This window comes from Artemia sp. Qi Xiang Cuo, chromosome 6 (genome assembly GCF_049724085.1).
Source record: "Artemia sp. Qi Xiang Cuo chromosome 6, ASM4972408v1, whole genome shotgun sequence".
NCBI lineage: Eukaryota > Metazoa > Arthropoda > Branchiopoda > Anostraca > Artemiidae > Artemia > Artemia sp. Qi Xiang Cuo.
This window is the reverse complement of record NC_142799.1, coordinates 58500-72454: the sequence shown is the minus strand read 5'-3', so window position 1 is coordinate 72454 and position 13955 is coordinate 58500. Positions and strand designations below refer to the sequence as shown.

General features: G+C 35.4%; 1 protein-coding gene across 1 annotated transcript in view; it reads left to right on the top strand.

Annotated features, from left to right (window-relative positions):
• Positions 1 to 13955, top strand: part of LOC148950767 (uncharacterized) — a 38037-nt gene that overhangs the window by 10894 nt on the left and 13188 nt on the right. Inside the window, exon 3 of the mRNA XM_089090384.1 lies at positions 4544 to 4708. Coding sequence (XP_088946510.1) covers positions 4544 to 4708 — 165 coding nt within the window. The remainder of the gene's footprint in view (positions 1 to 4543; positions 4709 to 13955) is intronic.

Below are 13955 nucleotides of genomic sequence, written 5' to 3'. Positions count from 1 at the left end.
ACTTGCAAAAATAATTTTTCTAGAAAGCAATAGTCAATAACAGAGACGGAAGAAAACAGGGAACAAGTATTTGTTTGCGTAATACCTCGATCTCCTCCATTCAAGAGCTAAAAATGTAAAGCCGTAAGAATAAAACGTTTATATGCACTTAGAAAATGTCCAGAATTAGACTTTGAATTTTGTGAACTTAGAATTTTCCAGAGAAATTGCCTACAGATTGTTCTGGGTACCCGGCTGACTGCCCGTATTTCAAACAGTAGGTTGTACGAAAAATGCAATTCCATCCCGCTTTCTTGGGCTTTAATGAAAGAAAGGTTGAGATGGCTTGGGCACGTTCTGGGGATGAAGGATGAGATATTGCCGAAGATTGTCTTTTTTGGCCGACTGACAAGGCCTGAACGAAAAGCAGGTCGTCCGCGGTTGGGGTGGCAGGATGTCATAAACAAAGATTTAGGGAATACGGGAACTTCCTTGGAGGGTGTTAAGAGGGAAGCTTTAAATAGATTGGGATGGAGGTAGAGCATCCGTAGGTGAGTAGGCCTCAGGCGGCTTGGTACTACGGTGAGTTTTTAGTAGTAGTAGCAGTTTATGTGAACTACAAACTGTCCGTGCTTGCTGAAACCGAGAAAGAATGCAAAAAAAGATTTTGCCCCGACCCATTGGAACACGATTAAAAAAATTCGTCGGATTGAAATCCAGTTTATTTGATTTTCTAGAGTGCTGGGATTAAAATGCTCCTGGCCCTAATTTAGATGCTGAATAAGAAGAAGTTGAAAAATCTTCAAGTTTCTAGTTCCTTTAAATTTGAAATACTTGCAAACAAAATGCCGCCTTTTCAGTAAAACTCTAGCTTACCATTTGCTCATGTGAACGCTCAAAACGCTGGAACAAAACGGCCAAGCTGTTCCGTCAGTTCATAATGGAAAAATAAATGACTTAGTTGATGGATATTTTTGATTTATTCAATAGAATTAGCTAACATATCTGCTTATTTCAAATCTATAATTTTTTTACAACGTATTTTTGGCCTTTTAAAGGGGTTAGCCCTAGCCTAAGTCTCTTTTGGTACATTTATTGATAAAATCTGGAGTTAACTTGTTGGATCGTTCCTGCATTACTCAGCAAAATCTATCCACGGGGTAACTTAACAGCATTTTAAGGAGGATTACTGTCACAAAATAGACAGATTTTTTTGTCCTATCAAGTCCAGACAAAAGTCCCCGACTCAAAGATGGGCTAATTTTTAAGAACTTAAAAGTGTAATGTTTTGTTTTAATCACTCGCTAAATTTTTAACAGCCTTTTGCCCGTCACGAAACGTAATTTCATTTTATAAATAATGTTTCCTAGGATATATCCGAAGGACTCTCCTGTCCCTCGAATATATCCTAGTATAAGACTATTGCCTAAAATTTCGCTTTGTGCTTTTCATCTCCACTTTCTTAGAGTGGAAACATTAAACGTAATTTTTTCATTAAATTAAACATTAAACTAGATTACAAATTACATTATATTAAAATTTGTGCCGAGATGAGATTGTTGCTCTTCAACATATGAAATAAATGATCCAATAAATAAATTTTTCGTTAAACTTGAAAATTCTTTCCGAGTTCAGGGTTAACAAAACACATCGTGTCGAAATGATGAATTTTCATGTTTGATGACATGTTGAATGTAACATAATATGTGAAAAGACTTTTCAGATACAAAAAGTGGTATAGACAATTTCTTAGACCACATTGATCTGTCATAATATAAAGAAAGAAAACTATAAAGAAAATCGGGTTTTTTAAGGCCAAACGTAATTACTGAAAAAACACACAAAGCGAATATTTCATGAGGACAACCGCCTATTTTCTTCAGCGCGATCAAAGTAGTATATTCAAGCGAAAGGCCGAAGTAAAAACCAACGAAACAAACGCGGAAAGTCAATGTGAAAAAAACAAAAAATTAACAGGTAAATAAAATTCAATGAAAGCCAACAAATTATAAGAATTAAAATCAAATACCTAACAACCGTAAAGCGAGTCGTTTGCCAATATCCGCGATTTGCACAAAATCTAGAAAATTAGAACTACCACAGACGGATATTAGCGAACAACTGAGAAACAAAAGAAAAATTTCATTCACTCAAAACAAAACGAACCAGCAATTAAATAAGTTGGAGAACATCACATCTGGTTTCTGATTATTGAATTTTATTTATCTTTTAATTTTTTTTTCATTGTTTTTTTTTTGTTTTTTTCATATTGACTTTCCGCGTTTGTTTTGAAATCGTTATCTTTGAAATTTTCTACTTTTTTGTCGAAATTGTCAGACGCTGCATGAAAAGTGGCCTTCGCGTTTTATTTTCCTACACGTTTTATTTTTTATCTCTCGCGTTATTAAAAGTGGCATTAAAAGTAAGCTGCAGTAAAAAAAAAAAAAAAAAAAAAAAACTAGCGTTCGTGTTTTATCCTATCTTCCCATGTCAACTCGTTGAAGATCCAATTCTTAGGAGCTTCCCTTGCTCTTTAGGTCGTATCAACAGACGTGGCTTGATGAACTGCACCTGTTGAATGCGTAAATTTCAGTTGAAAAGCGAGATGCCGCCAGGTGAATATGCCCGTGACAGCCGTAATGTCTTTACAAATTCTCAACGTTAATATTCAATAGGAATTTAATTTTTGGAGATATTGGAAGTAGGGATTTGATTAATATAGAAATTTGATTACATATCGTAAGCTATTGACCTTTTTTTCGATTTTTCTGTTAAGGAGGGGCCAGAACGCAAGCAAAATCTACTTCTGGGGGGGAGGCAAGATTGACCAATATATTACTATTTAAATTCTCGCAAAAGATAACTTAACTAAACTATCCTCCAAAAACTTTAGAAACGTATATCTGGTTGCTTTACATGATGCATTTTGGTCTACGCGAAATACTAATGGTTTAACGGATTTTATAGAACAATATAATTGGCTAAAAAAAATATGACAATTGACTACACAAAACTAAAGCGATGGAATTAAAGCACCTTTTTTTTAACACGGAACTTAAGGACCTTAATGTCTCTTATTCTCTTTGTCTGACCCTAATGCTGGAAAAATTGGTAGAAGATAACCAAGCAGGAGATGACATTTGTCTCTTTACACATGATGCAATGAGTATCGGTGCTTTGGTTTGTCCCTGATGGGAATTTCCTCCAAAGTAAAGAAAGTTCCTTGTGGGAAAATGTTTCCTTTCTTTCATTTTTTTCTTCCCTTTGGTATTTGTGAGCGAAAGCAGCTAAAAAAAAGCTGAAGGAGAAAACGCACAACTCTTACAAAAAGAGAACACCCATCTTTCAAATGTAATCAGTTTGTCAGAAAAACTGCATCAGTTAAACTAATGCACTGTGTTAGTATCTCAAACGGAAAATTCTCGATCGTAGTTTGAAATTGTGAAGTTTCTGAAACCTTTTTAAAACACAATTTGTGAGCCTACAATTCCTGGGGTTGTTAGTAACTTTCGTAAAAGAATACCTTTTACCAAAATGTTTTCAAGATTTAGAAAGATGACTAATCAAGACACGAAATTTTTCTTTTTGTGAAAAAGGGAAACAATGGTCGTGATGCTAAAATTATTGTTCTGCTTGAAGCACAAAGGACATCGAAGTAAAATTTTTTTTATCCCTTTGACCCTTTTTTTGTCCCTTTATTGTCAACTTAGGTCAATTCATACCTCAGAACCACGATTTTCTAAGGTTTTCCTTTTTGTTATCTCAAAATTATGAGGTTTTCAGGGCAGTCTCATAATTCTGTCAGTGTTGTCACGTTTAGTCGTGAAAATAAACAAGCGAAAATATTAAGTCAAACTTGACAACGCTATTCGTCAGTAAAACTTCAAATATCAGGAATCTGCTGATTCTCAAAGAAAACTACACCTTCAAAGAATAACTACTCCCTCTAAATCTGTTCAGTACCTTATCCTTTTAGCTTATTTTTTGCTGATATTTCACCCACGTTTCTTTTTTTTTAAATTGGGTGCCCACAACTGCCAAAAACTACATGATTACATATGGAGTTCTTCCCCATTAAAAATTGATTTCTTTGTTCTTCCTAATTTTTGAAAGATACATATGGTTGTATAAGTTTCCATTTTACCAGTTTAAACAGTCAGATTTCCTTTTTAATGTCCTTGACGCTTTCGAAGAAAATCATGAACAGGAATCTCTTGAATAGGCATTACCAGAAACCTGTCCCCCCCTGTTTTGTTCCATTTTATGCTACGAATGTGCTTTCAAAGAATATAGAAACAGTTGAACAACTTAGAAAAGTTCTGTAAATTAAAAAAAAAAAAAAAAAAAAAAAAAAAAAAAAAAAAACAGGTTTGTTGATTTTCAGCATTGGAGATATTGAGTGAATTAGAATCATTTTCATTCCTGGTAAGTTCCTCAGATATGGTAAAATAGATTGAACATATTTATGTTATTATGAATTGCATTTTGTCTGCATAGAACGTTTAGATACTTATATTATTACTATTATTAGTATATGATAAACTGTATTTTTTTTTTATTTCAGTCAGATCAACGAGGAAAAACTCAACTCCAGAAGATATTAGAGTCAGTCAGCGGTGGCAGGGTATCTGGTGGGTCGGATGATAATCGACAGTTCTTCCGCTTGATGAAGAAGGTTGATAACCTAGAAAAAAGCATGCTCAGCAGATTACCTGTTATAGGAAATGAGGTATGCTTAGACTTTTGTATGTTTGTATATTTAATTGTGCCATCTTTCATTTAAACCCAAACTTTTCCATTAATACTACTACTACTACTACTAACAACTCATCGCAGAACCAAGCCGCCTGAGGCCAACACAGCTACGCACGCTCCTCCTCCACCCCAATCTATTCAAAGCCTCCCTTTTTACACCCGCCCACGAAGTTCCCATTTCCTTTAAATCTTTCTTTATGACGTCCTCCCAACCCAGACGGGGACGACCTGCTTTCCGTTTAGCCCTAGATGGTTGGCCGAAAAGAACAATCTTCGGCAATCTGTCATCCTTCATCCGAACAACATGCCCTAACCACCTCAACCTTTCTTTCATTATAGACCTAGAAAGCGGTATTGAACCACATTTTTCGTATAGCCTATTGTTTGAAATACGGTCAGTCAGCCGGGTACCCAGAACAATCCTTAAGCAATTTCTCTGGAAAACATCTAGCAAATCTTCATCCGCTTTTCGGAGCGTCCATGCTTCAGAGCCATATTTGACCACTGTCATCACTGTAGCTTCTAAGATTCTAATCTTGGTTTGCAGACTTATCTTCCTATTCTTCCAGACTTTTTTTAACTGTGAAAAAACACCCTGAGCCTTGGCTATTCTATTTTTAACATCTTCACTGCTCCCACCATCTTTACTACTAATACTACCAAGGTAAGTGAAACTGCCCACCTGATAAATCTTTTCATTACCCAACGTCACCTTTTCATCTTCACTTATTCCTAGCCTTAGTGACTTAGTCTTCCTAACATTAATTTTCAAACCAATACTAGCATCCAGAACTCGCAAAACCTCTAAAACTTAATTCATTTTGCTCACACTTTCATCTAGGATGCTTAAATCATCAGCATAATCTAAGTCCAGGAGACTTTTTCCTCCCCATTTGATTCCGTGGTCTCCAATTGCCTTTCCTGTGCTCCTTAAGACAAAGTCCATCAAAATAATCCATATAAAGGGGGATAGAACACAACCCTGCTTAACTCCTGATTTAATACAAAACCAGCTGCTAACCTCATTTCCTACCTTAACCGCAGCAGTGGTATTCTCGTACATAGCACTAATCACTTTAATGTATTTGTCTGGTATACCATACAAGGATAAAACCTTTACTAAAGCTCCTCTATCAACAGAATCGAACGCTTGCTCATAATCTATAAAACTGAGGACCAAAGGTGTTTGAAAACTTAGGCAATTCTGAATTATTAACCTAAGAGTGAAAATTTGGTCAACACATCCTCTACCTTTTCTAAAACCGCACTGCTCTTCTCTTAAAACTTTGTCTACGGCATCTCTCAGTCTAAAAAGTATCATATTACTAAGCAATTTGCTACCTACAGAGACCAGACTAGTGCCTCGATAATTACCACACTCACTTTTATCACCTTTCTTATAAAGTGGCTTAATTAAGGTTTTCCTAAAATCGTTAGGTACTTCCCCTTTTTCAAAAATCATATTCATAATCTCTAATAACTTATTTCTAACCTAAGAGCCACCATATTTAAAAAACTCATTTACTACCCTATCAGCACCTGGAGCCTTATTATTCTTTAATCCTTTTAGTACTGTTTCTAATTCATCCTCACAAAACAAATCTTCATTCACATCCAAGGTATCACAAACTTTTTCATTTTCCTCTATATTTTTTCCTGCAACTCTATCTCGGTTAAGCAAATTCTCAAAATGTTCGGCCCATCTTGCTTTAGCTTTTGTCTTATCGCTAATTGCCACCCCATTCCTATCTTTAACTGGGACAAGTCCGGATTGACTACTACCTCTCAATTTGTTAACGTGCCAGTACAATATTTTACTATTATGCCGTCTAGCTGCATCTTCTAGATCCTCGGCAGTTTTATCCATGGCCCCCACCTCACACCTCCTTAGTTCATATTTCAATGCTTTCTCCACTTTCTTTACATTTCTTTTGTTTTCATGTGATCTATCACTCAGATAATTCTTGTACAAGTCCTTTCTCATTTCTATTAAACTTAAATCTTTTTCACTAATAATCTTAGCTGCAGTTCTCGATTTCTTCCCTAATACACCTTTAGCAACTTCAAAAATTATTTTTCTAAAATTATTCCAACCATCTTCCAAATTATCAAATTTTAAACTCTCAAGTTTAGTATTCAACTGTTCCAGGAAAGTTTCTCTCAAATTCTCATCCTGGAGTCTACTAACATCATAACTTCCCGGGAGGTAATTACCCTTCCGATATTTCAGCTTTAAATTAACCCTTGACACTACTAGATGGTGATCTTTACTTTTAACATCAATAACAGCACTCCTATATACCCTAGCATCTTGTATTGATCCTGCCAGTCTTGGGTTTACTATATCATAATCAATAAGGTTTGCTGTCTTACCATCACGTGAATACCATGTTAGCTTATGAGCCTTTTTATGACCTAACACCGTATTGGTTATAACTAGATTGTTATACCTACAAAATTGCAAAAGTCTGTATCCATTACTGTTTTCTTGTCCTACACCAAATTTACCTAAGCTGGGATACCATCTATCCTTATTTCTACCAACCTGGGCGTTGAAATATCACAGCAATAAAATCATATTTCTGACTGGGACCTAGTCTATTTGCTCCTGTAACTGTAAGTAGAATATATATGTTTTCTGAAACTACTGAAAAATTGTACAGTTTCTATGAAAGGGAATGGGTAAAGACCCGCTCCCTTGCAAGTGTTTGAAAAGGATACGGTGATTCACCATAATAGCTTACTGCTAACAATAATTAATCCGAACAAATATTAAACCATCTGCGAACAAATGAACAAAAAAGTAAACAAATATTAAAATATTATGAAATGGCAGTTCCAACTCTGATATTGCCCTAAACGGCGTGCGTCATATCAGTCCGTCAACTCCTTTTTTTAAATTTTCTGTATAGTTCTCAAGACCCTTAAGAGGTGTCACAGTTTGTGACACCTTGGATGTGAAGGAATAACTTTGTTGACAATGTAACTGCAGAAATATAGCTTATTTTGTCTGCTTACCGGTAAAAATTCCTGTTGACTGGGAAAGAAATGGTGTTCAAAAGATCTATGGCTATCATAATATAAAGTATCGTATTTTTTATTAATATAAAATATGATTTATAATCGGTATAGAATATTGTATACAATACTGGTTTACCATACAGGAATATGACCTTTACTAAGGCTCTTCTGGCGGCTCAATCAAAAGCCTGTTCATAATCTATAAAACAGAAGACTAAATTGGTCTGATGACTCAGACACTTCTCAATTATCAATCTAAGAGTGAAAATCTGGTTTACACATCCTCTCTCCTTTTTAAAACCGCACTGTTCTTCTCTTAAAATTTTCTCTACAGCATCTCTTAGTCTAATAAGCATCGTCATGCTAAGTAATATGCTTCTTACAGAAACCAGACTAATATTTTTATAATTACCGCACTCACTCTTTTCGCCTTTCTTATAAATAGATTTCATCATTTTTTCCTTAAATCACTAGGAACATTCAGTTTTTCAAAAATCGTATTGATAATCTGCCGTAATTTACCTCCAACTTTGCAACCGCCATATTCAAAAAACTCATTTACCGCACTATCAGCATCCGAAGCCTTATTTTTGAACCCCTGTAGTACTGCATCTAGCTCCACTTCGCAAAATAAGTCTTCCTTCACTTTCAAATTTTTCCTAAATCATTTCCTAAAACTGTATTATGGTAAACACATTATCAAAATGCTCTGCACATCTCTCTTTATAGCTAATTGAGACCTTGTTTCTATCTTTAACTGGAACAAGTCTGGACTTATTTACTTCAATTAATTTCTCAACATGTCGATATAATATTTTACTTTTATGCCATCTTGCTGCAGTTTCCAGATCGTCGGTAATTTCATTCCTGACTTCTATTTCTAACCTCCTGAATTCATATATGAGTGTCTTCTCTACTTCCCTTCCTTTTTTCTTATTCTAGCATGATCGCTCCAAAACCTCTTGTACAAATCCCCCTGTTTTCTACCAAGCTTAAAACGTTTTAGCTAACATTCCTATCTGATTTCCTAACTTTCCTCCCTAAGACATCTTCTGCTGTTTCCTAAACTATTTTCCTAAATTATCCGATCTATCTTCTACATTGTAAAATTATAAATTCTGCAGTTTATAGTCAACTATTCCCGAAAAGTTCATCTTAAACTCTCATCCTGGAGCCAACAAACGTCTTAACTTCCCGTGAGGTAGCCAGCCTTAGTAAGCATTCATATATTTTATAGTATCTTGTATCAATACTGCCAGACTTTGATTTACAAAAACGTAATCAATAAGGGTGAGTGTCTTACCTTTATGTCAGTACCGTATTAACTTGTGGGGTATTTTATGACCTAATGCCATATTGGTATTAAATAGATTATTATACCTACACAACTAAAGCAGTCTATAACAGTTGCTATTTTCCCTACCTACACCAAATTTATCTAAGCTAAAATACCATTTAAATCCACTTCTACCAGCCTGGGCAATAAATCCCTTAATAGAAAGGCCATATTTCATCCATGGGTCCTGTCTGTTTGTTTCGTAACTGTATGTAAATTCATTTCAGTCCCTAAATACTTTCTCCGACATCGGTTTTAAAAGGGTATAGGCCTATACCACCATGACTGATACCTTGCACTTTTGGCCATGAAGTAAGCAACCAAGATTCTGCTATTAAAACCTTCCTAGTCTAAGCAAGAATTAGAAGCCTTCTTATTCATCATGAGCCCTACTGCCTATTTATCCTACCCTTTCTACCTGAATAAATGAATTGACCATCAGGGACGTCAGGGACTAATACTTTTTATCTAGTCTACACGGATCACTTAAGCAAGCTTAATACCTCACGGCAGGAAGTCCCTGGTACCTTCAGGTGAATGGAGGCTTTGTGCAATCCTGGGCCCATATTAGTCAATACAGGCTTTTTAATACTTGGCGATGCTCTTCTAAGAACAAGAATCGACGTCCTGCACAAACAAACTCGAGCCTATAATCTCCGACTTATTGTATATTCAAACCTGCAAATATTTTAGTAGAATGGCGAGTTAGTCCAAAATAGACAGTATAGTCAGTAAGCCGAAAAACAGCTCACTAAAACAAAAAAATCCAGAAAATTTTCCCATTATTTTAAATTCAGTGCAAACTTATGTTGTTTACTAGGCTATCATTTCTCGGAGAGACGCCACTCCTCCAGGTCACCCCGCAGCTTTGTTTGCAGTCACGGTTCTGGTTTGACATACTCATGAAAGGGCCCACCCTGACGCCACTATGAGGCCACGCAAGCAGGGTTTCGCTACTGGGAATGGGGACGCAGGATTGGCCCATGCCAATTGAATGAAATATCTCAACTGCTTAAAACTTTTTTTTTCGCAAGATAATATAAGGTTTATATACTACTAACTACTAACAACTCATCGCAAAACCAAGCCGCCTGAGGCCAACACAGCTACGCACGCTCCTTGTCCACCCCAATCGATTCAAAGCCTCCCTTTTTACACCCTCCCAGGAAGTTCCCATTTCCTTTAAATCTTTCTTAATGGCGTCCTCCCACCCCAGACGGGGACGACCTGCTTTCCGTTTAGCCCTAGATGGTTGGCCGAAAAGAACAATCAATCGGCAATCTGTCATCCTTCATCCGCACAACATGCCCTAACCACCTCAACCTTTCTTTCATTATAGACCTAGAAAGCGGTATTGAACCACATTTTTCGTATAGCCTATTGTTTGAAATACGGTCAGTCAGCCGGGTACCCAGAACAATCCTTAAGCAATTTCTCTGGAAAACATCTAGCAAATCTTCATCCGCTTTTCGGAGCGTCCATGCTTCAGAGCCATATTTGACCACTGTCATCACTGTAGCTTCTAAGATTCTAATCTTGGTTTGCAGACTTATCTTACTATTCTTCCAGACTTTTTTTAACTGTGAAAAAACACCCTGAACCTTGGCTATTCTATTTTTAGCATCTTCACTGCTCCCACCATCTCTACTAATAATACTACCAAGGTAAGTGAAGCTTCCCACCTGATCAATCCTCTCATCACCCAACGTCACCTTTTCATCTTCACTTATTCCTAGCCTTAGTGACTTAGTCTTCCTAACATTAATTTTCAAACCAATACTAGCACCCTGAACTCGTAAAACCTCTAAAACTTCATTCATTTTGCTCAAACTTTCATCTAGGATGCTTAAATCATCAGCATAATCCAAGTCCAGGAGACTTTTTCATCCCCATTTGATTCCGTGGTCTCCCATTGCCTTTCCTGTGCTCCTTAAAACAAAGTCCATCAAAATAATCCATATAAAGGGGGATAGAACACAACCCTGCTTAACTCCTGATTTAATACAAAACCAGCTGCTAACCTCATTTCCTACCTTAACCGCAGCAGTGTTATTCTCGTACATAGCACTAATCACTTTAATGTATTTGTCTGGTATACCATACAAGGATAAAACCTTTACTAAAGCTCCTCTATCAACAGAATCGAACGCTTGCTCATAATCTATAAAACTGAGGACCAAAGGTGTTTGAAAACTTAGGCACTTCTCAATTATTAACCTAAGAGTGAAAATTTGGTCAACACATCCTCTACCTTTTCTAAAACCGCACTGCTCTTCTCTTAAAACTTTGTCTACGGCATCTTAAAAGTATCATATTACTAAGTAGTTTACTACTAGCAGAGACCAGACTAGTCCCTCAATAACAACTGTACTCACTCTGATCACCTTTCTTATAAAGTGGTTTAATTAAGGTTTTCCTAAAATTGCTAGTCACTTACCCCTTTTAAAAAGTAATATTCATAATCTCCAATAACTTATTTCTAACCTTAGAGCCACCATATTTAAGAAACTCAGTTACTACCCTATCAGTACCTGGAGCCTTATTATTCTTTAATTCATTTAGTAATGTTGCTAATTTCTCCTCACAAAACAAATCTTCTGTTACATCCAAGGTATCACAAACTTTTTCATTTTCCTCTATATTTTTTCCTGCAACTCTATCTCGGTTAAGCAAGTTCTCAAAATGTTCGGCCCATCTCGCTTTAGCTTTTTCCTTATCGCTAATTGCCACCCCATTCCTATCTTTAACTGGGACAAGTCCGGAATGACTACTACCTCTCAATTTTTTAACGTGCCAGTACAATATTTTACTATTATGCCGTCTAGCTGCATCTTCTAAATCCTCGGCAATTTTATCCATGGCCTCCACTTCACACCTCCTTAGTTCATATTTCAATGCTTTCTCTACTTTCTTTACATTTCTTTTGTTTTCATGCGATCTATCACTCAGATAATTCTTGTACAAGTCCTTTCTCGTTTCTATTAAACATAAAGCTTTTTCACTAATATTCTTAGCTGCAGTTCTAGCTTTCTTCCCTAATACACCTTCAGCAATTTCACAAGTTATTTTTCTAAAATTATTTCAACCATCTTCCACTTATCAAATTTTAAATTCTCAAGTTTAGTGTTCAACTGTTCCTGGAAAATTTCTCTCAAATTCTCATGCTGGAGTCTACTAACATCATAACTTCCCGGGAGGTAATTACCCTTCCGATATTTCAGCTTTAAATTAACCCTTGACACTACTAGATGGTGATCTTTACTTTTAACATCAATAACAGCACTCCTATATACCCTAGTATCTTGTATTGATCCTGCCAGTCTTCGGTTTACTATAGCATAATAAATAAGGTTTGCTGTCTTACCATCACGTGAATACCATGTTAGCTTATGAGCCATTTTATGACCAAACACCGTATTGGTTATAACTAGATTGTTATGCCTACAAAATTGCAAAAGTCTGTATCCATTACTGTTTTCTTTTCCTACACCAAATTTACCTAAGCTGGGATACCATCTATCCTTATTTCTACCAACCTGGGCGTTAAAATCTCCCAGTAATAACATCATATTTCTACCTGGGACCTTGTCTTTTTGCTCCTGTAACTGTAAGTAAAATTCATTCTGTGTATATATGTATATACACAAATATATATATATACATATATATATATATATATATATATATATATATATATATATATATATATATATATATATATATATATATATATATATATATATATAAAAAAAAAAAAAAAAAAAAAAAAAAAAAATATATATATATATATATATATATATATATATATATATATATATATATATATATATATATATATATATATATATATATATATATATATATATATATATATATATATATATATATATATATATATATATATATATATATATATATATATATATATATAATAGAAGCATTCAGGTAAGTGCTTGAGGTGTTTTATTGAAAGACCATCGCTGTCCATCCCATTCTTTGCTTTGGAAAAGTACTTTTCTGACAGCTAACTTGTCATATATATATATATATATATATATATATATATATATATATATATATATATATATATATATATATATATATATATATATATATATATATATATATATATATATATATATATATATATATATAGTGTGTGTGTGTGTGTGTGTGTGTGTGTGTGTGTGTGTGTGTGTGTGTGTGTGTGTGTGTGTGTGTGTGTGTGTGTGTGTGTGTGTGTGTGTGTGTGTGTGTGTGTGTGTGTGTGTGTGTGTGTGTGTGTGTGTGTGTGTGTGTGTGTGTGTGTGTGTGTGTGTGTATATATAATGACAAGTTAGCTGTAAGAAAAGTACTTTCCAAAGCAAGGAATGAGATGGACACCGATTGTCTTTCAATAAAGCACCTCAAGCGATTACCTAAATGCTTCTATTTCCATCTTCAGCTTATCTTCCAGATGTGCATCACCAGGGGTTTTGGGTCAAACTCTCCTGAATGGGGTCATCTGATCTATCGCCAAAACAGTAATAGATTCTAGTAAATGCAAATCCTATAGACCCATAACCGTCTCGTGCATCTTGAGCAAAGTATTTGAAAATGTGATCTTCTCTGAGCTTGATACAGGACACTTTGGACAAAATCAGCTTGGATTCCAGAAAGGTCTAGGGTGCCCAGAGGCTCACCGCCTTCTGGCTAACGTACTTATGGACTCGGAAAGAAAAAAGTCGCCTCTGTATATGTGCACAGTTGATATATCGAAAGTGTTTGATAGCGTCATTCACATGCAAGCAATGAATTCTCTACTGCACAATGGAGTAAGTTCAAGCACAGTTAGTACTCTGATATTTTGGTACGAAAATTTGAC